This window comes from Natator depressus, chromosome 26 (assembly GCF_965152275.1).
Source record: "Natator depressus isolate rNatDep1 chromosome 26, rNatDep2.hap1, whole genome shotgun sequence".
NCBI lineage: Eukaryota > Metazoa > Chordata > Testudines > Cheloniidae > Natator > Natator depressus.
This window is the reverse complement of record NC_134259.1, coordinates 11,870,991-11,893,747: the sequence shown is the minus strand read 5'-3', so window position 1 is coordinate 11,893,747 and position 22,757 is coordinate 11,870,991. Positions and strand designations below refer to the sequence as shown.

The 22,757-nt window shown below is 45.6% G+C and overlaps 1 protein-coding gene across 1 annotated transcript in view; it reads right to left on the bottom strand.

Annotated features, from left to right (window-relative positions):
• Nucleotides 1-7,904: 7,904 nt before the first annotated feature.
• The window catches only part of HK2 (hexokinase 2), a 59,143-nt gene continuing 44,290 nt past the window's right edge, over nucleotides 7,905-22,757 (bottom strand). The window contains exons 13-18 of the mRNA XM_074940326.1: nucleotides 20,897-20,992; nucleotides 19,823-19,922; nucleotides 18,084-18,267; nucleotides 15,988-16,143; nucleotides 11,837-12,070; nucleotides 7,905-10,410 (exon numbers count right to left, since the gene is read on the bottom strand). Of these exons, the coding sequence (XP_074796427.1) occupies nucleotides 10,266-10,410; nucleotides 11,837-12,070; nucleotides 15,988-16,143; nucleotides 18,084-18,267; nucleotides 19,823-19,922; nucleotides 20,897-20,992 (915 nt within the window). The 3' untranslated portion in view covers nucleotides 7,905-10,265. The remainder of the gene's footprint in view (nucleotides 10,411-11,836; nucleotides 12,071-15,987; nucleotides 16,144-18,083; nucleotides 18,268-19,822; nucleotides 19,923-20,896; nucleotides 20,993-22,757) is intronic.

Sequence of the window (22,757 nt, the reverse complement as noted above, 5' to 3'; positions counted from 1 at the left end):
AAGCACCGTATAAGGACTAGGTATCTGATCTGACGTGCTACAGTACACAGGCCAGATAATTTTTGCCCAGCAACTCCTGCATGGAGCCCAGGAACTTGTGGTTGAACGAGAGTGTGTCTTCTAGCAAGACATCAGCGTCTGATGTAAAGGCTGCAACGGATGGAGAATCCACCACATCCCTCGTGGAAGCTGTTCCAACGGTTAATTACCCTCCCCTGTTAAAAACGTGAAGCTCATTTCCAGTTTGAGCCTTGGTAACTTTAAAGTAATTTAGCAAAGAAAATGTAACAAGTGGATGGCCGAGCAAATCTTAGCAGGCTCTTTTGGCATGATTTAGTCAGCAAAGTCAGACACGTTTTGTGGCACTGGGATGTGAGGGAGGGTGGGTTAAATCACAGGTGAGTGTTGGAATGGGGAAGGAGCTCGGCTGTTCTCAGTGGTAGCAGATGACAGAATGAGGAGCAATGGTCTCAAGTTGCAGTGGGGGAGGTCTAGGTTGGATATTAGGAAACACTATTTCACTAGGAGGGTGGTGAAGCACTGGGATGGATTACTTAGGGAGGTGGTGGAATCTCCATCCTTAGAGGTTTTTAAGGCTTGGCTTGACAAAGCCCTGGCTGGGATGATTTAGTTGGGGTTGGTCCTGCTTTGAGCAGGGGGTTGGACTAGATACCTCCTGAGGTCTCTTCCAACCCTGATATTCTATGATGCGGAGGTCCTCTGCCCTGCTCTGAGCTCAGTTACACTTGTCTGATACAGTAACAAACTCTTCCAGGGGGTCGCCACCAATCCTGACCCTGGGCTGCGCTGTTAACAGCTGCCTTTTTGGATGTTGGTGGGCGTGAGTAAATCCATGTATTCATGTCTGACGAGCGATGACATCGTAGCAGAATTTCACGGTCCGCTGCCAACCTCGAGCGGTCAGCCGCTGACCTTCCAGTGACCTGCCAACACCAATCTCGTGCACGGCGCCTGCGTAACTCGCTTGATGTCAATGGAATTCCACCAGGGATGAAATCTAGCTGTCATTGTGACAGGGGTTATATACTCTGACACAGCGACGCACGACCGTTCTTTATAGCTTAGAAAACTGGGCCACTTTGTAACTTTGGCAGGTGGGCAAATACCAAATGCAGCCCTGCTTGTTTCTGCTTAGGGCTGGACTAGTTATGATGAGGAGCCCCCCACACACACACCACGTCCTGCAGATGCCTGCAATTTCCAGGGATGTCTCACTAAGGGTTTTTTTTTTTTTTTTTTTTGCACTGAAAGCAAAAAAGTGTTTTTTACACCGAGGTAGCTATCTTGATGTGAAACCATAGTGGAGACAAGACACAGGTTGTTTTTTTTCTTGCTGGTTCTAGCTGGTGTCAACCTTATAACTCCACACCTGGATTTGAAAACACACCTCTTTTTGCAGCGGAGACGTGTCTGTCACAGCTCGAGGTACTTGGGCTGCAGATCTCTTCCCTAGCCTGTCTCGTGAAGAGCAAACATTTCACTTCCAGTTGAACGTGAAAGGTTCCCCTCCCGCAAAACGCGGCCCCGATGGTATACGCTGACTGACGATGAGAAGTGATGCGATTGTCACTCTCATACAGAGGACTTGCTGCAGTGGAAGAAACCAATGGTCCATGAAGACCAGGGTCCGGTCTATAGCAGTGGCTAGGAACGACAGCTTCAAAGGAAGTTGAGGAACGACCATCGACCACAGTGCCCCTAGCCGCCCACTACAACCACCTGGGAAGCTTTATCATGACAGCTGCGGGCACTAGCCAAGTCTTGAAAACTCCAGTTGACGCCAGACTCATTTAAATACATGGCAATGGAAACATTCTTCCTCTTCTTACTATGAGCAGTGCTGAAGCAACGGCACATAGAAAAGCGAACCTGGCTTCCCGGCAGGGTTGCATGAAGAGTTTGGCAACCACTAGGAAAGAGATTTTGCACGAATACCAACAGGTTGCTGCATTGTGTTGCTAAGTACATTTATGGCAGTGCAGGCCCTCCCTCTAGTGGTCAAACGAATATCTAATTTTTGTCTGTTTTGTTTTTGACCCACCGTTTTTCCAGGGTGATCAGTACTTAATTTGTGTCAGGGCTGATCCCCAGCACCTCTGGGCCTGGCAGTTCAGAGCCCCGGCACCTCTAGGCTTGCTGCGTCCATTATGAATGTAAAAATATTGCTTGAGCACCAGCACCTCTTTCATTACAAATTAAGCACTGAGCGTGATGGCTTGAAGTACCGGAGGTCAGCAGAAAAGGACCCTACTCTGACTTACAGTGGGGTTTTACAGAGTAACTTTTGATTTACACCAGGTTCTAGAGGACAGAATTCTGTTTGAGTTCTTGTTTTCTTTTTATGTATTTGGGGGAGAGGGAAGGAGTGGGCATGTCCCCATTATTTTTTTTTTTTAAACAAAAGCTGGGTTAAAAACACTTAAACAAATGCAAGAGAAAGGTCAAACTAGAAAAAAAGGTCTGTTAGAGAAAGAAAAATAGCTGCAGAAAGTTAAATAATAATAAATGCCTAGCTCTTATATAGCATTTTCACGCATAGATCTTCAACCACTTTACAAAGGAGGTCAGTATCATTATCCCCATTTTACAGATGGAAAAACAGACACAGAAAGGGGAACGTGTCTTGCTCAAGGTCACCCATCAGGCCAAGGGTAGAGGTGGGAATAGAACCAAGAGCTCCTGTGTCCCACCCCAGAGCTCCACACTGCTCCGTAACAAGAAATTGCCCATTGGCCATGATTCACTGTGGCTTGACTGTCAGATACAACGAGTACCTAGCACTTCCATTGCAGCCACCGAGAGCTACGGGTGATCAACCCTTTTGAAAAAAAATCACATCACCGGTCTACTCCGCTTTTGTCCTGGAATAGCTGTGCGGGTTGCAGGTTGTGTGTGTGTTTCTACCTTAATAGCAGGCTAGATTATTCCCCTTCCTGTACAAGAATAAGCAAGGCCAGTATAAACACCGGTATGCTGGTAGATCTGCATCCACACGAAGGGCAAGTTGACACTTAAAACGCAGCAGTACCAATGCAACTGGAGCACTTAAGTGAAGACACTTAACCCACGTCCCCAAGAGGCAGTCGCTATATCGATGGGAGAAGCTCTTCCGTTGACACGGAGGTGAAGGTCGGTGTAACTAGATCGCTCAGGGATGTGGATTTTTCACACCCCTGAGCAACACAGGTACACCGACATAGATCTGGAGCGTCAGCCTGGCTTACGGGACTTTACTGTCCCGGTATCGTTCCCTGCTTTCACTGTAGTAGTATAGTTAACACGTACATCCTGTGTATTCAGACACACTCTCAGGTCTTATTCTCTCTTTCCCTTCAAGCGTGGCTCTTTGGCCCCAAATGAACATTAATTAGGTCTTGTTGAACCTGGCAATTTAAAAGGCCAGCCCTTTTCCGTTTCCTTCCAGGCCAAACTAGGCTAGGCCCAGCAAAGCTCAACACTGCAGACTTCAAGGCAATGACAGGTCAGACGAAATGGCTCCCAAGAGGGGTACAAGACCATGCTCCTCATTTTACTAAGTCCCTGCAGAGGGCTGCATGCTTGGGTTGACGTCAGGAATGGTGGATTCTATCCCTTGCTCTGCCCATGGCACGCTGGGTGACTAAGGGCATGGTGCACACCAGCGGGGTCTCTGGTTCCCCATCGATAAAACAGCCAAGAACAACGCACACCTGCATTTCAGGGGATTGCAATGTTCAACTAAAGGGGATGTGCAAGGAAAGAAAGTTGGATCTGGGCCTTTTGGGGCTTGGCTATGACACATATAAGCCTGAATAGTGCTCATTCTGGGAGCTTTTAAAGGGTTTTTCTTTGCTGCTTATTTTTTCCTCCTTAGATATAGCCGGAATATCAGGTCTTCACTTGCCGCATTTTGTTGGAGGACTTTTGGCATTACTCAAAGAAACTGGCCGTTTCTTAGCCCTTAAATGATGGGGAAGGGCCCTTAACCCTAAAATCCCTTCTCTAAAGCACTCTTCATAAAAGCGTAAACACTCTGAACAAGACCACTGCCATTTTCAGATCATCTGATTTCACTTCGCCGCTATTGCGGATGTCAAACGTATTGTATTACCCGATAGCACCAGAGGCCCCAGTCAAGATCAGGGCCCATTGTGCTGGGCCTTAATTAAGGTTCTGTCCACGTGGATCTCTTTGCGAGATGAGATTAAGACGTTCTGAAATTATTTGAAAAGAACCACACAAGCCCAACCAGATAAAGTTGTGCCTTGGGGAACAATTTTTATTTGTCAGAATAATCATCATGCCATGGGGAAGCCGGAAGTACAATACCATACTAAGAAAAACGGTATGAAAAGTACAAAAATAAGGAATCCTATGTACGGCAGTAAATTACTAAAAATAAATATTGTAAACACAAAAACAACAGAACAGCTGAAATCTACAGTCAATCATTTCTGCTAATAGCTGAACGATCTTTGGCTTTAAATCAAATCTCCTCCTGCCCCTTAAGGAGCCCATTCCGAAGACCTCGTTAAGATGCACTTTTCTTTGTTCTAGGCCAATAAAGAGAGTCCAGACTGTCTCTGGACTAGCTCACATTTTACAGGAAGTCTGTGAAATAACCTCTCTCTATCTGAAATATACTAGGAGTACTTGTGGCAGCTTAGAGACTAACCAATTTATTTGAGCATAAGCTTTCGTGAGCTACAGCTCACTTCATCGGATGCATACTGTGGAAAATACAGAAGATGTTTGTTTTTATACACACAAATCATGAAAAAATGGGTTTTTATCACTACAAAAGGTTTTCTCTCCCCCCACCCCACTCTCCTGCTGGTAATGGCCCACCTTGATTAACATACACATTGTAAGGAGAGTGATCACTTTAGATAAGCTATTACCAACAGGAGAGTGGGTTTGTTTGGGGGGTGGGGGGGAGAAAACCTGGATTTGTGCTGGAAATGGCCCACCTTGATTATCATACACATTGTAAGGAGAGTGATCACTTTAGATAAGCTATTACCAACAGGAGAGTGGGTTTGTTTTTGGGGGGGGAGGGGAGAAAACCTGGATTTGTGCTGGAAATGGCCCACCTTGATTATCATACACATTGTAAGGAGAGTGATCACTTTACATAAGCTATTACCAGCAGGAGAGTGGGGTGGGGGGAGAGAAAACCTTTTGTAGTGATAAACACCCATTTTTTCATGATTTGTGTGTATAAAAACAAACATCTTCTGTATTTTCCACAGTACACATCCGATGAAGTGAGCTGCAGCTCACGAAAGCTTATGCTCAAATAAATTGGTTAGTCTCTAAGGTGCCACAAGTACTCCTTTTCTTTTTGCGAATACAGACTAACACAGCTGTTACTCTGAAACCTGAAATATACTATGAATCTTGCAACACAAGGTCACCTCCAGAAAGTAATGCTCCATCTTTAATGACGGCTTTAAAGCAATAAGGAATAATAATTCTTATCTCTTTCATAGCATTCTCCTCCCGTAGATCTCAAAGTGCTTTGCACAAAGAATATGCATTATTATCCCCGTTTTACAGATGGGGAAACCGAGGCACAGAGATTTTTTTGATTTTTTTTTTAAAAAAGGCCCGAATTTTTAGTGGGACTGAACATCCACAAAGCCAGCTGAGTTCAATTGGGGTTGTGGAGGTATTCAATACCTCTGAGGAAAGCTTATGTAGAGAATCAGTGGCAGAGCCGGGACTAGAACCCAGGTTTTCTGAGTCCTATTATCCACTGGACTATGTTGCCTCTGAAATATTCTACTGCAATTTAGAGACTTATTAGATCGTGCGTGTTGCTTAAAGGCAGATTTCACTATAATTTGCACCTGGTCTAGCTCATTCTGCTCTGAGATCTGCATGTTAAGGTTCTTCCTACCATGCACAATATTGCATAGTTTGTCCAATAAAAATTCCACCCAAGGTAACAGCCAAGTGAATAATTTGTAAGGTAGAAAGAATGGTTCTCTCTCTCTTACCCCTGGCAGCTAACATCGGGGAGAAAAATAAGTGCCGGCTTGCTGAAAGATGAAACCCGCCTTTCTGGAGAAGAAATAAACCTTACATCAAAGAGAACAAAGAAAATGCATCTTAATGGGAACAAAAAATAAGCCATCCTGAAACGTGTGGCAACATTTTCTTAGTGGAGGAAAGACGGAGCAGCGTTGAGAATCAACGCCCGTCTACATGATCTGATCTTCCTTTCTCATTCTGACACACATTAATATAACACCCCATTGTAATTTCTGGTTTAGGAGTTACAATCCCGCTTTGTCACGTGTCTCGGTTCCATTTCACATAGGCCAACTTCTGAACCAAGAACAACGTCCCCCTGAAAAAGCTGCATTCACAACCTGCCATCAGCTATAAATTCTTAATATAGTTCTCCTAGCTCCTAAGCTGGAAGGAATGGTAAGACAGTAGCAGCTTTCTATGTAGGTGTACTGATGCTTTCTCTTTCGATACAGAAAGGTGCACAAACTGTACTCTTAAAGCGAACAGAGGAAATACTCCGCATAGACACAACTGAGCCATATGCCGAAGACATACATGGTCTGGAGATGATCTGCTGCAGTTTAATTCAAGTGTACCCAGTGCATCCCTAAGAAGCTGTACAAGGAGGTACAACAGGCAGATGGGTCCTGAACTATCCACCCCAGATCCAAATTGTGGGGAAGCTCGGAGACAGCCTTCGCAACTAGCCCATTGCTCTGTAACTGGGCAAACCAAAAACTCAGATGGGAATTCCCTCTGAACTTTGAGAAAGTTTGGATCTGGCTCTCACAACTTGGTAGCACAGAGATTTTAAAACAATACTTCCCACATGGAAAGGCTTTTCTTTTGCACTCAAGAGCGCCCACCTCTTTGCAGATCTCATTGAGCCTACGCTGGGGAGAAATCCCACCAGCCACATAAATACACACTTGTCAAGTCAAGAAAGCTCAAAGAGAGTCCTGGTAACTTATCCTGCTGCCATTATGCCTGTTCCTTTTGCAAGAGAACAGGCATTTGGTGCTGAGCACCACCTAAAACATGCCGAGAAGCCTTCCACTCCCAAAGTCAATGGGAATTGCGGGTGCTCAGCAATTCTGGATCTGACCCTCATCCAGAGAACTTAATGTAGCTTTCCTTGCTCACCCAATTAAGTGCCATTGACTCCAATGGGACTACTCACCAAGGCCCAGATCCAGCAAAAAACTAGCACCTGCTTAGCTCAAAGTGCATGAGTACTCCCATTGACATCATGAGATTGCTCCCATGCACTGAGTTCAGGGGGCACTTCAGGGCCGAGCACTGCAAAGCCCATTAAGAATCAGTGAAAGGACTCCCATTCACTTCAGTGGGCATTGGGATGGGCCCATAAGCAAGGGGTGAAGGACCATGCCCAGGGGCTGGTTCCATCTTGCAACCCCTTATTCATGCAAGTTGATCCACTCGCGTCAATGCAACTCCTCAGGTGAGAATTAAACCATTCGCACAGTCGTAACCCACTGTACTGCAAGGAAAGGGGGCAGCCAGCATTGCCAAGCCCCTGAATCAGCAGAGCACTTAAACATGCCCTTAACCTTAAGTCACATACCCAAGTGCTTTGCTGAACCAGACCCCGAATCAGCTACAAAAAGGGATTGCCTTGGCCCCCCTATGTCATTGATTGCAAAGAAAGCATCTATGTTAAAAGTGAACTCATTCACTACTGGTGAAATACAGTGTACAACCGCTGGATAATCCCTTGTCTTCAAGTTTATAAATATATCCCCAATTGTAACCCTCTCCACTGTACAGTAGATATAATCAAAGCAAAAAATGCCTTGATCAGTAGGCAAATACTAGTAATCCCAGTAAAAGAATCACACACAACTGCTTGGTGTTGGATGAGATGGTTTTCTGTTGTCTTTTTTTTTTTTTTTTTTTTTTTTTTTAAGATAATTTATTTAAATTCATCTAAAGTTTCTAAACTGGATGATTCTCTTACATTATTTCTGTACACATCAATTTTGATTTTTCCATTTCTTTTATACTGTAATCGTGTGGCTTATAAAAAAATATAAGTATTTAAAATGCCAAGAGACACCTGTGGCGTGCTTTAAAATGGTGCTATTGGAATGGACACCCTATATAGAGATTCTTTTGGTAAAGAAGTTACCCCAAGCAGTATAAAAATATACAAAAAAAAACAAAAAAAAAAATACACACAATTCTATATCCCTCCAAACGGACGGTCAGTTTGAGGTTTTTATGTGTATATCACCAGATGTGTGTTACCTCGTGTTAAATATTTACAAAAAAGTTTATGCAATTCCTCACCCACCCTCGCACAATTGTGTGTGTGAATTTGCTGGTTTTGGAAACAAGAAATTGGAGAATTGAGTTTGTCTGCACAGGTTTCTGTTGGCAAAATTATTAACTCTTTATCAGAAAAGGCAAAGTGGTGGGGAGAGTTCTGCTCCACACAGCAAGCCTGCTGTTAGCTTTGGGGATGCCAATTTGGAAAACCAGAAGGATTTTGAAATTTTGGGTGACAAAATTACCTTTATTTCTTTGCCACTAGTGACCCAAGCTCCTGCACCCCCACACACGTGTTTAACTTTAAGCAGGTTAGTGCAGCCATCAACGGCAGTCAGTTACTCACATGCTTCAAGCAAAACACCATGCGTGTTTGCAGGACTGGAACTGAATCTTGTAAGAAATTCCGGCCTGATTCCCAACTTGTGTTGAAGTCAATGGTAAAACTCCAGTTGCTTTCAGTGGGAGCTGGAGGCGAAGAATAACATATTTGCAGAATAAAATGTTTAACCCTTTAGATTAGAAACAGCTAGAGCCTAATCCTGGTTTATTCCAGTGAGTAAACCAAGGACCTGCTCCTGCACTGCTAAAGTCAAGGGGAATTTTGTCACTGACTTCAGTGTAAGCAGAATTAGGACCGTGCTTGCCTCAATGGGGGCTTGCTCCCATGAGCAATGATTACTCATGAGTCAGAACTAGCAGGATCAGACTCTGAACTAACTAATTAATTTGTTCCCTGGCTGCTGCTATTTCTTTTAGTGCACTGAATACATGGCCTTCATACTTCCATTTCCCCTGATAATACAAGACCTGAAATGACTGCACCCCTCCCGTACATCAGTCCTCAGAAATTTCAGTCCTTCCACCCTGCTACCCAGACAGTTATTTTAAATAATAATAAAAGAGCATTCTGCACTAGTCTCTCAAACCACATTAAAACTAGTCCATAACAATCCCCCGTTCGTGACTATATACATAAAAGACGTAAGATCTCTCGAAACATAAATACAGTGCATAAATCCAGACGTGACCTATGGGGTTTTTACGAATAAAGATACGGAGCTAGTTCACAGACAAAAATAAAACCAAACTCACCACATCAATTGAGGGCACAGTGTTTGAACGGTTGTGGAAGAGAAACGGTTCATTTCAGCAATGTTTTTTTTCTATGCACGCATGCGCCAGTAGGGGCCGCCAATGGCTGCACTGGCCAACTACTATATTAAAAGGAGAGAAGCTGGGAAATGGGACTACACCCTGAGTCCCCAAGTATTTCCAGGCACATGCTCTGCTGGTCGAATTAAAGAAACACCTTTAACTTGATCCAGCAGGTACTTTAATATTACTCATCACTCCGTACGGACACTTTGTATCCTTCGGCGCAGATTCAAACGCACTGGTTTAAACGCTGCGCCCTGTGCTTTTAAGAGCATTACCATGACTTTCATGGAAATAACACAGCCTTGATCAGGGTAAAAGACTAGTGGAGGTCTTTAACCCAATCTTAAACGAGGTTTTGCTTTCTAGTGTGCTGATGTTAAGACTTGGACATATACAAATAGGTATTGTTTACTACCAAAGTGACAATGCAGTGTCTTAATTGCTCCGGCATTATCCTTCTACTGCTAAAGAACAAACGCCATTGCGGCTGGGGAGGGAGGTTTAGTATTTTAAATAGGCTGCGGTGAAACAAAGAGGGCTTTGACTGGAAAAGTAGCTACATGCCCCGATGACACTTTTAGCTTTACTTGATAGGTAGTTTTATGGCACGCAATAGAACTCCTAAGAAAATAACTTCGAACACACGGCATCTCCGGTCTCAGTGGTGGTATCTCGATAGAACAAGCAAAGCGAAGAGTCTTAGGAGCTTGAGGAGCAGGAGAAGGAGTGCGTGTTGGAGGGTGGGAAGGGGGCCGCTGGTTTGCTCTGTTAAATCCAAGCCTTCCGAAAGACCCCTCTTATCGCTGCCCGGCCTCCCGGATCCGGCACGCCACCGCCGTGATGAGTGCCGCCCCCTTGCCGCTGCCATCTTCTGATTGGAGGAAGGTCACTTCGCACTTCGGGGTCAGCTGCCTCACCGTTTCGTGCATGACTGAGGAGAAGCTGCAGCGGGTGGAGGAGGACAGGAATGAGTATATCTATCTCTGATGCTCCCCATCTCGACCCTAGGGTTTGGCCTCAGTTCATTTTAATCTTGGCTAAGAGGATGGTCAGAAGAACAAAGAGTTTCCCCCCAGCACTCCCACAATGACCATCTGGATGCACCATCTGTGGGGATTGAACCTGAGCCCTCTGCATCTAACCGCATGGTCTCTACTGCTTGAGCTAAAGGAGTAAGGCACCCATAAACCTCTCTAGGTGGGCCAGCCAATTGATAGAAACAGAGGCCCACTCTGTATTGAGGTGGGTTACATTAGGCACCATCCAACAGTACAAACCTGGACCTGAGCAGTCAGGCTGTGGACTAGGGAGATGCTCTGGGACGCGGTGAGGAACAACACCTCCCAGTCCAGCAGAGAGCCATTTCATGCCACTAGTACAGCCCCAGGGCTATAGCAGTTGGTCCCTGCTCTTTGTGAATGAGAACAACCTCGCGGGTCCATATAGCAGCAGTTCCACTGACCTCCACGCCCCTTCTACCACTTCCCCTGGGTTGGTAGCTGAGGAGGCAGGGTTCAGCTCAGTGAGTCTCCAGCATGATGGACCCAAGGGGGTAAAGCGGCTTTCGTCCCTGACTTTCGAAAAGCTGAACTGCCCAAAATGGCATCCTCAAAGCTGGTCTAGCCCATAATGCACTGCACAAGCCATCCCGGGGCAGAGGGAAGAATGCTTCTTGAGCCCTGCACTGACTCAATTAGCAGTGAAAATGCAGACACAGCAACACGGCTATTCACAAACGAATGGCAGTCATGGACATTCAAGACCAGCTGGATACAGTCTTTAAAGCATGTCTCCTGGTCTCTAAAGTATGTCTCCAAGCCCTTTCCTAAGTGACCAAGACAAGGGTGCTTCCACCCCTTCCCTGCAGAACATATTCCATCATCTAATGGATCAGAACTCCTTCCCCCCCCCCCCCTTTGGCCTATTAATTTCATCCCACTGTTTTAGGGCTGGTTGAGAAATGGTCACAGATTTTTGGCAAAAGATTTAGAAACAAAAATCTCAGTTTTGCATGGACTTTTACAATTTTTTCATCTCAATAAAATAATTTGTTTCGACACAAATTTTTCCCCTTTCATTTGCCCCTTTTTCAGTCCCTTGGGAAAGAGAAAGGGGGGAAAACCAATACCCCAAAAGTGAACATTTTTTTCAACGTGAAACAAATGTTTGGTTTCCATGGGGGGAAAAAAAAATACCGAACGATATGAATATTTTTGGATTATCCAAAAAAAAGGTGGATGAAAAGTTTTCAACCAGCCCTCGTTCTTATGTCTGCCATTGTAGCCTGCTTGTGACTGTTGTATCGGGCTGCTAACGTCCCCTTGGAACAATCTCCGACCTCCGGGGACTCTCACACAGGGTAACTTACTGAGGATGCAGTTTGTAGAGTGTCCCGTCCACACCAACTGTGACCTTAAGGAAGTCCAGCTTGCGGTTCTCCCGGATTTTATCCACCACAGCTGCCATGCCAGCACCACAGAGCTGAGCAGCGCGCCGAGCTACCACGGTGCACACCTCCTTCACAATGATGCTGTCATCACACGTGCTCTCCAGGCCCAGGTGCTGGAGGATGGAGCGGACCTGGAGCAGAGCAAGGCAATCGCTGGAGGAAGGCAGACAGGGCAGGATAGAGGCATTAGAAACTTAAAGAAAGCCAGCTGTCAACATCAGAATGCAGGGACAGTCTGAACTCAGGATGCCTTTGGAAGTATAATTCTAATCTAAAGAATGACCTCAATTCATTCCTTCTCGTGCAGCATGACCTGTCATAAAAGCTTCTGCGGGCCAGGTTCTGCCTTTGGTGCAGCCCCACCGCTTGCCCTGGGCGTAAGTGATCGGAACTCGGCAAAGAATCCTGTTGATGATGCACAAGGAAGAAGAGATTTTCCAACTCGCTCTCCTGCAGCTGAGCTGGCTCCGAGGGGCTAAGAGAGTGAAAAGCAACAAGGTCTAGATTTTTAAAGCCTGACGCTTAACAATCTGTCCCACCTTGTGTTTAGCTTGGACACTCTGGTTACCACCTCTGGTTACTAGACGCTGGAGGGTAGGGATAGGATACAGAGGGACCTAGACAAATTAGGGGATTGGGCAAAAGAAATCTGATGAGGTTCAACAAGGACAAGTGCAGAGTCCTGCACTTAGGACGGAAGAATCCCATGCACCGCTACAGACTAGGGACCGAGTGGCTAGGCAGCAGTTCTGCAGAAAAGGACCTATGGGTTACAGTGGATGAGAAGCTGGATATGAGTCAACAGTGTGCCCTTGTTGCCAAGAAGGATAACGGCATTTTGGGCTGTATAAGTAGAGGCATTGCCAGTGTTGGATCATATTAGAGAAGTTCTGTATTAAAATCACAAATGAGTTTGATTCCCCGTAGTTTAAATTCCAGGGTATTACTAATTAAGAGGTCTCTTGGTTTTTGGTACTGTTTCTCTCCCTCTATGTGTGAAACTTGCAAGCTGATAACTGTGTTAGTACATTCTAAGACAGAGTCTGTTCTCAAAGCAATTCTTTGTAACAACAGAAACAGCACCCAGAGACTCCCCGCCCTTTTATTGTATTCATCTTGCTTTGTTAACAATTGTGATTAAAATAGAGATAGAGGATGTATGTGGATGGATGCTTGGTGTGGATAATAACTGAATGATCAGGGAGGTGCCAGCCTAAGAATCCAGTGTCCATCGGCTGAAGAAGGTGTCAAGTGGAAACAATCAGAGGGCCCCCCCGGAGGGCAGACTGGAATCCACCCAACAGCCTCAAGAATGGGAGAACCAAAGAACAAGATAACATCTAGCAGCACGGAGCCGTCAGGAATGTGCTATCTGCTGACTGATTCAGCAACAGCATGATGAAGCAATTCCCATAGGTTGGCATAGGAAGAAATTCCTATAAAAATGGACTCTAGAAAGTGAGAACTTTGGGGTCTGATTCTGCAAACCAACTTCCAGGAGCATCAGATGAGCATCTGACAAGGCCCTGCTCCCTCCTCATGTCCAGGCCACCTGGCCAGTGGCTTAGCATGAGGAACTCTAAGGCTGGTAACTATGATAACAACCTTGCAGAACATGTGTGTGTGTATTTGTATGAATGTGTGAATAAATATGAAATTGAATGGAATGTTATAGCTATAACTAACTGCTTACTAGGATTCTTTCTGTATTCACAATAAATGTGGCATTTTGCCTTTTCCCCTTTAAGATCCTGCTGGTTTTTATTTTATTGGTATAACACCAGCAGATCGAGGGACGTGATCGTTCCCCTCTATTCGACATCGGTGAGGCCTCATCTGAAGTACTGTGTCCAGTTTTGGGCCCCACACTACAAGAAGGATGTGAAAAAATTGGAAAGCGTCCAGCGGAGGGCAACAAAAATGATGCGGGGACTGGAACACATGACTTATGAGGAGAGGCTGAGGGAACTGGGATTGTTTAGTCTGCGGAAGAGAAGAATGAGGGGGGATTTGATAGCTGCTTTCAACTACCTGAAAGGGGGTTCCAAAGAGGACGGATCTAGACTATTCTCAGTGGTAGCAGATGACAGAACAAGGAGTAATGGTCTCAAGTTACAGTGTGGGAAGTTTAGGTTGGATATTAGGAAAAACTTTTTCACTAGGAAGGTGGTGAAGCACTGGAATGGGTTACCTAGGGAGGTGGTGGGAAAAACCTTTGAGGTTTTTAAGGTCAGGCTTGACAAAGCCCTGGCTGGGATGATTTAGTTGGGGATTGGCCCTGTTTTGAGCAGGGGGTTGGACTAGATAACCTCCTGAAGTCCCTTCCAACCCTGATATTTTATGATTCCAGACCTGAGGAAGAGCTCTGTGAAGCTCAAAAGCTTGTCCCTTCCGCCCATTCAAGTTGGTCCAATAAAAAATAGGACCTCACCTGCCTTGTCTCATTTAGTTTTTGAAAAGGTATTTCGGTGATGCTCCAGTCAGTGTTGCAATGCCTAAGTGACTTAGGAGCCAGCCTCATTTTCAAGAGCACCTAAGTCACTTAAAGTGCCTTTCAAACTTAATGCTTCTATTTGTCACTCAGCTCAGCAGAGCTGACTGAATACCCAGGAGGCAGATCTGTTGGGTAGTAATGGGGCAGCATTTCACGTATAGTGGGAGTTCCAAAGGGGTCTAAGGAAATTAGACGCCCCACTCTCACTGGATTTTAATGAGATCTGGGTACCTAAATCCCTTTGGTACCTTTGAAAATCCCTGTTTTTCCACTCAGAAGCTCTCACAAGCATGAACTAAGTTTACATTATAATCAGAGTGGTGATTGCTTCATAAAGCCCCTGATTATGAGTGCAGAAGTTGCTCCTACAGTTAACAATAGCTTGTTAATATCTAGTGCAGAGGGAATAGAGAGAACTCTGCAGTCACTGCTTTGGTTCTTCCTCCACCACCCAAAACACCACAACTTTGACAGTGTCACAGCCAGAGCCCTGGGATTCTACCTAGTTATTTACATGGAACTCATATGTACATCTAAGAATTTGGAAGGATTCTGGATCTAATATGACTCGGATGAAATTCCACTGACTTCCTTAGAACGACACTAGAGGCTCCTGATTGCTGCTTGCGTGGCAGATTTTTGGGAATTTTGGAATTTCTTGTGGAGTTTTATCGTGTGAGTCAACCAGGAATCAGAGCCTCTTCCTACCCCTCCCCACGTTCCCCCAATGCTTTAATGGATGACATTTTTTAAAAACAGCAACAGTTAAAGATCAACGAGCAGAGCGTGCAAGGCAGCATCCGCGAGTAACCACACAACAAACTGTAGCGTGTGTGCGCAAGAAGGAAAGTATTTCAGGAAGAAAACATTGGGTCAGTGATATTACAAACAAACAGGGATTAACAGTCACCGCTGTGCGGGGGACTGGTTGTAATGCAGCATGAAAACCCGGGGCATGACATTGTTCTGCAAGAAGCAGACCCTGCAAGGGACCGAGTGGGATAAGTGGGGGCTAGAATCCAGCAAGCTGCTGAACGCTGAAAACCACAACTGGGCAAAATGTTTTGTCTGACACGGGGGGAGGGGCAAAAAAAAAAAAAAAAAACAGATTTGGCAACACCAAAACATTTCGCCAATCATTTCAATTAAAAAAAAAATCTGAAAAATATCAGTGTTTTATTTCAAAATGTCCTTTAATTTTTATTAAAAACTCCAAAATGGTACAAAAAGGCTTGAAATCAAAACAAATTGCTCAGTTTCAGGTCAAATGACACTTCGGTCAATGAACCCCATAGCAATATTTCCATTTGCCAAAAATGTAAAAAAAATTACATATATCAATTATGGTTAAACATGAAAACTATTTTTTATCCAATATTTTGGAATAAAATATTGAACCGAAAAAAATCTATTCCTCTCCCCCCTCCCCTCCAGCTGTACTCAAGACCTTGCTAAATTTCATTGGATATACTTTCCCCAACTCGATTACATCCCATCTGTAGGAAAGAAGCAAGTGTCTTCGTTCATCCACCTTCCCTTTCTTTCCAACCCCTCCATTCTGTGTCTGGAATCTCACCTCTCAATTTGAGACAGGAACTTCGTCTCGAATATCCCCCTGGTCTTCAGCCTTTCAGAGATCCGCCCCCGGAACAGCAGCCCCCGCTTGGTGAAGTCGATGAGGATGTTTCGGACAATCTCACCCAGGTACATCCCGCTGATCATTTTTTCAAACCTGGAGTTTGTTAGGATATAGATATTCAGGCCTGTCGGTAAAGACCTGTACTCTAAGAATTTAGGTGTATTCTTATCACTTGGCTAGTTATAGAGTTATAAAAGAAAGAAACAAAATCACTGTCTGCCGGTGTAAGGTCCTTCTCTTACTGTGACAGTCTGAGGCCCTATGCTTAGGCTAAGGCCTTTGGCTAAGCAACAGAGGCAGCCATAAGCTGGGAAACGACCGGTCACATCCTCACATTCCAAACTAGTCACATTGAAATAAGGTGCTATAGGGCTGTTAGGAATACAATCCTGTCCTGATAATGCCTGTCACCTCCAGAGAAAGGGAAGTGCCTAGAAAATGTAGAAGGAAACTTAGTCTGATAGCATCCTGTCTGGCAAGAACTCACTTATCAATAGCTGGGATGTGAAATCCTCACTTCTGTATTGTTTTGTGATTATAGTTCCCACTTTGCTATTGTTTGTCTGTATAATCTCTGTCTGGTTCTGTGATTGTTCCTGTCTGCTGTACAATTGATTTTGCTGGGTGTAAACTAATTAAGGTGGTGGGATATAATTGGTTACATAATCATGTTAGGATTGGTTAGTTAAATTTCAGAAAATGATTGGTTAAGGTATAGCAAAGCAGAACTCAAGTTTTACTATATAGCCTGCAGTCAATCAGGAAGTGAGCGGGTGGGTGTGTGGGTAGGGGAAATGGGAACAGGGAATGGGGGTAAGGAAATTGGAATCACGTTTTGCTAAAGGGGGAAATGGGAACAGGGAATAGGGGTAAGGAAATTGGAATCATGTTTTGCTAAAGGGGGAAATGGGAACAGGGAATAGGGGTGGGGCAATTGGAATCATGTTTGGCTAACGGCAGGAATGGGAACAGGGACACAGGTGTAAGGCTCTGTGGTGTCAGAGCTGGGAAGGGGGACACTAAGGAAGGAAACTGGAATCATGCTTGCTGGAAGTTCACCCCAATAAACATCGAATTGTTTGCACCTCTGGACTTCGGGTATTGTTGCTCTCTGTTCATGCGAGAAGGACCAGGGAAGTAAGCGAGTGAAGGAATAAGCCCCCTAACAGAGTTGAAAAGGCCCAGCTGAGCATGGGGTAGGAAGGACAGGCTGGGGGTAAGGCAAAGGACTGGGACTCTGGAGATTTTGGTTCCACGCCCAGCTCTGCCACCGATTCCCTGTGTGATCTCAGGCAAGTCACTGAATCTTCCCCCCAGTGCCTCAGTTCCCCACCTGTACAATGAAGATAATACTCCCCCCTGCCTTAGCTCAGCTGCAGTGGGGTGAGAACCACCTGGCTCTAGGATGGGGTTTGTAGAGGAATTCTAGGCTGCCCTTTAAATACTTTGCGTCTCTCACAGCACCTTCTTTCCAACGATCAGAAAACAATGGGCTGGATTTCCCTGCCACTTAACAAGGGTGCACATCAGTGTAAACACCACACACTTCAGCAGAGTTACTCCTGATTCGCACCAGGGGGAGAGCGAGAGGAGTATCGGGCCCAGTGAGTTAAACCTGACACCATCCCTGTCAAGTTGTAGCATGATCCCCCCCGCACGCTGTGGGGGAAAAACGGAGGCACAGAGAGATGAAAAAGAAAGATGATGCTCACAGGACTTGGTCCAGCCCCCTGGTGTCAGTGAGAACAGGATCAGGCCCTTCGCACTAAACTAGCTGACTTTTTCATAAGCGTCCAAATTTCCATCCCAAGTTCTAGCCTCAGTTCATTTTAAATTCTGCCGAGGCGATGGTCAGAAAAACGGGGAGGAATCTTCGTGATGCTCAGGTACCATGTCATGAAGCTAATGGGACAAATCCTAGTCCCTGGCCTGCAGCCCAGGATGTGCTAGAGAGATCCCTGAATGCCATGTGTTCTCCAAGAGAGCGTGGAAAGCACGGCAGTCTTCAAAGCTCCGCACGCACGCACACACACCTTTGTTTCCCGGCATTGAGAGAAAGTTCGTCCACCGCCACATCAAACTCCGTCCGGAAGTCATCCAAGCAGCCGTTGTCCCCGAACGCCCCCCACTCCATGTTAATGCACATTCTGCCCTCTTCACCCTCCACCAGCTCCACGTTCCTCATCTCCTCCATGTAGCAGGCGTTGCTGCCCGTCCCTGCGGCAGAAGAGCACAGAAAGGTCTAGAGGCTCCCGAAACATCACTTGCTTTGAGGGGGATGGAAGGGAAAGCAAAAAAAAAAAAGCGGGGGCGGGGGGGGGAGATAAGAGCTATACTAGTACTGGTAGTTAAGGGAGACTGGGGAGAAAACGATCTCAGATGCTGTCAGTCGCTGGCCACACGCAAGTAAAAAGCAACTTAAATTTAGTTGGGGTTTTTTAGACAGAAATATAAAACGTTCAGCTCACCCACTCGGGGCAGGCACAGAGGCTCGGGCTCCCCCCCCCCCCCCCCCCAATGGGGCGAGCCGGTGTTCATGGCACCAATCCCACAGGGAGGCGCCGAGACTTGCCACAGGCTGGATGGAATTAAGCAGTGGGCCGGATCCAGCCCGCGGGCCGTAGGTTCTGCACCCCAGTGCTAAAGCTTGCTGAAAGCCACTTGGGCAGAATCTAAATTTTCCATGGGACCATGTCGTTTTCGACAACAAAATTTTGCCGAGGAGAAAATGGAAACAGTTTCCCTTGCATGCATCTGACGAAGTGCATATTCACCCACGAAAGCTTAATCTCCAATGCGTCTGTTAGTCTATAAGGTGCCACAGGACTCTTTGCCGCTTTTACAGATCCAGACTAACACGGCTACCCCTCTGATGCAATTTCCCTTTTGACATTTTTGGAACAGAACATTTTGGTTTTTCTTTTCTACACTGATTTTATATCGTCCATAAACTGAAAAAAAGGTTGACATCGAAAGAAAAAGCCGGTTAAATTGACCCCAAAGCAATTTTTGTTCAAAATTTTTGTTCTGTGGAAATTTTGAAATTCAGTGTTTTGTTCCAATTCGGAACAAAAACGAATTTTGAAATCGCAGAAAATTCCAGTTCACGGTCTGCTGAAGGCCAAATATTCTGCTGACAATTCCACTGAAGTCAATGGAGCTAACCCGGTAGATCATTGCCCGGTATGAGTTCAGACGTGCTAAATTAAGAAGTTTCTTTGTTAGAAAGCAGGCAACAGAGTTTGGGGGTTTTACTATTACTCTGTGCAACCCTGTCAATGCAAATTTCACAGTCTTATGTGACACTATCTCTGCAGCCTGGGCTACACAACGGCCGTTCTCCTGAGCTTAAACAGCTTGGGAAAAAGCAATGAGCCTTACGTGAGCCTCTCAAGAACGAAGCGATAAGATCACCCTGATGGCTTAAAGTATTGACCAGGAGGAATTCTTTATCATTACCAGCTTCCTTCATAGTCTTTCACCATGGAAGGTAATAGAGTTACACCTGCTTATACCACGTCTGAATTTGGTCCCAAATACTCAAGGAAATGAAGTTGTTTGTGGGTGGGAGAAGGCAAAAGATTTTCACTGGCTGCCATTTTTCATTGAAATTTTAAAGATTTTAACATTTTTCCCCACCACTGGTGGAAATTTCTGATGTGTACTAGCTCTCCAGGGGAATAGCTAAAAGACACAGGACGTGAGTGGAGTACAGGATAGGAACTGGGTACGGGGGAGAGATTGGTTTGTTATGTAAAGCTTCAGTTCTTACCAGCGATGAGCCCAACTTCACAATAAGGATCTTCATAACCACAGGTCATCATGGTGCCTACTGTGTCATTCACCACTGCTACCACATCCAGATCAAACTCCTGGGGAAGAAAGGGCTACCATGCGTTATTCTGGAAGAACCAGCACCTTCTGTGCGCCCTTTCACTGTTGCATTCAGAGCAACACCCTCAACGTCAATGATGCAGAGCAGAAAGGACCTGACTTTCTGAAGTCTCCCTATGTCGGTTTTATACAGCTCCCATTACTGGGATCAAAGCAACTAAGGGCACGTCTACACGGCAGTTAGACACATGCGGCTGACTCGTGCCAGATGACTCGGGCTCAGGCTAAGGGGCTTTTAACTGTGGTGCAGACGTTCAGGCTCGGGCTGGAGCCTGGACTCTGGGACCCTCCGACTTTGCAGGTTGGGAGAGTCCCAGAGCTTGGGCTCCAGCTGGATTCGGAACGTCTCGCTGCTATTTTTCAGCCTCGTGGCACAAGACATGGACTCAGACTTGCAGACGTGTCTCCTCCCCACCAGTGTAGACTTGCCTCAGATGGCGATATTTAGTATTTAGGACTGTTCATCTGCAGAGCCAAGCACTTTAGGAAGCTGGGCCTGATCCAAAATACCCCAAACAAGGTAAAACTGCCTCTAACTTGGCTCATTTACACTGGCATGCTGAAGAGCCGGGATGACCTTGCTAGTGTTAGAATCTGCAACTGTAAGAAGTTCACCTAATGCCCTTTTTCGGAGCACATTATGTGTTCCCGAATTCACAGCAGCACAGCACACCTAAATCTGCTACAGTTGCCAGCTAGGGGACTTAGTCCAATCGCTCAAGCTGTAGAGACCCTTGCTCTCAGCTTTGGAGGTCCCAAGTCCAACCCTTGGTGAGGAGTAAGATACGACAGTCATTTAGCCATTTTCTGATCTTACGCTCAGCCATGTAAATTTCCTTTCTAGCTGCAGTGAGAATTCCAAACAGATCAGGATTATCTGAGTGACTAGTCGCAAATTCTCCCTTTCATTTGCACACTGATCGCTCAGATCAGTTGTCCCATGGACATTCACCTCTCTCCTATGAATAGCTTCTTTCAACAGGTTCACCACATCTTCTCCTTCACAGCCAGTAGCTTTGAACCCTTTAGTCCACTTCAGAAGTATCCCCTTAAAAAGAGAACAAAAGATACAATACAGTCACTTAAGATCTGTTCCGGTAAGAGTGCTCTTTGTAGCTACATCTGTTCACATACACGGCTAAAGGGGACTGTGGTCAAGATTTAAGATCAACTAGTAATTTTAGGTGCCCAACTGGTGGTAACTTAAAGGGTCCAATTTTGAGAGTAAACCTATTAGCCAAGATGGTCAGGGATGCAAGCTCATGCTCAGGGTGACCCTAAACCTCTGACTGCCAGAGGCCAGGAAGGGAAGACGGGGGTGGATCACCCCAATTGTCCTGTTCTGTACAACCCCTCTCCCTCCTAAAGGTCTGGCACTGGCCACTGTCGGAGACAGGATATTGGGCTAGATGGACCATTGTTCTGATCCAGTATGGCCATTTTTATGAGAGAAGGCTCAAGAATTCCTTAAAATCAGGCCCCTTTAAGGCAACAAGTTGGGCACAGTGTTAAAACTCTTGGCCAGCCTACTCAGAACCTATTTAAGGGAGAGCTTTAAATCACCTTTTGATATAGGAGGACACCAGCTGACCTGAATGGTACATGTTTTTCAACAGATACTGCTACACACAGAGGGCGGAGCCTAGATATTGTTTTCGTCAATATTAACTAGAGCTGTGTCCTCCTCTTTGTTGCAATGATACAGGTTATTAACACAGGAGGAGTTTTTTTAAGGCATCAATGGATACCTAGCTCCCATTCCTGCCTGGGGAAAAGCTTCCCATTGATGTTCCCATTAGTCCTGGCAGAAGTTAACCGAAATATTTGCAGTAAATAGCTCTGCGACGTGACATCTTAACAAACCAATTCCAATTCGTTGTTTTTTTTTTTTTAAACACACCAAGCTCTTCACACAGGGCATTGCAATAGGCTTTACAGAGAGAGTTTAGATGCTAGAAAGAAAAGGAAGGTTTAAGGTGAGGTTTAAAAAGGAAAGGACTCTGGATGTTAGCGGGCAAGGGGTGGGGGGGGATGGAAAGTTCTTGGTAGGGAAAGGGTTAAAAATGAACTAACAAGTGGATGGTCAGAAGGGGAAGTAATAAGAAGAAGAAAATGAGGGATTGCAGGTCTTGAATCTGGGCCCCTGGAGATTCCCCAAACTACAGCCACCACTCAGCAGCCTGCTGGCACCAGTGGGGAGCATGAGCCGGTGGACCCTAGCTCACCAGAGGCACCACCCATGCAACTCCTGATTGGAGGAGACATCTAGCCCCTCTGATTGGCTCAGACTCATTATTTAAGACAGAGGAGGCACAGGAAATTGTCCGAGCAACTAGGCGAATCCTTGGCTGGCTGCTACATCAGAGGCCCTGTCTTCCTGCTTTGTTCCAGTTCCTTGCTTCTGCACCCCAGCCCACGATAGTGACTCCGGCTCCAACCCTTGGCTTGGCTCCTGACTGACCCCCGGCTCCGACCCCCCAACTCCAATTCCTAATTCCTGCTCCAACCACTAGGCCTGACCATCACTGCTCTGATAACTAGGTCTGACCACTCGCATCCCGGTCCACGACAGGAACTAAGGAGAGCCAGGGAATAATGTTGTATTGTACCCTCTATCTACATTTGCTCTATTTAGATCATAAGCTTTTTGGGGCAGGGACCTCTCCCTTGATATGCCCAGCATTGCTTGTGGGTGGAATTAATAAAAACATATATAGTAATAATGACATTTAAAAACTATCACAGACGAGGGTATGACAAGTCACAGGAGATCCCTCCATGGAGAGCAACCTGGAAGGGACAGAGATGAGGAC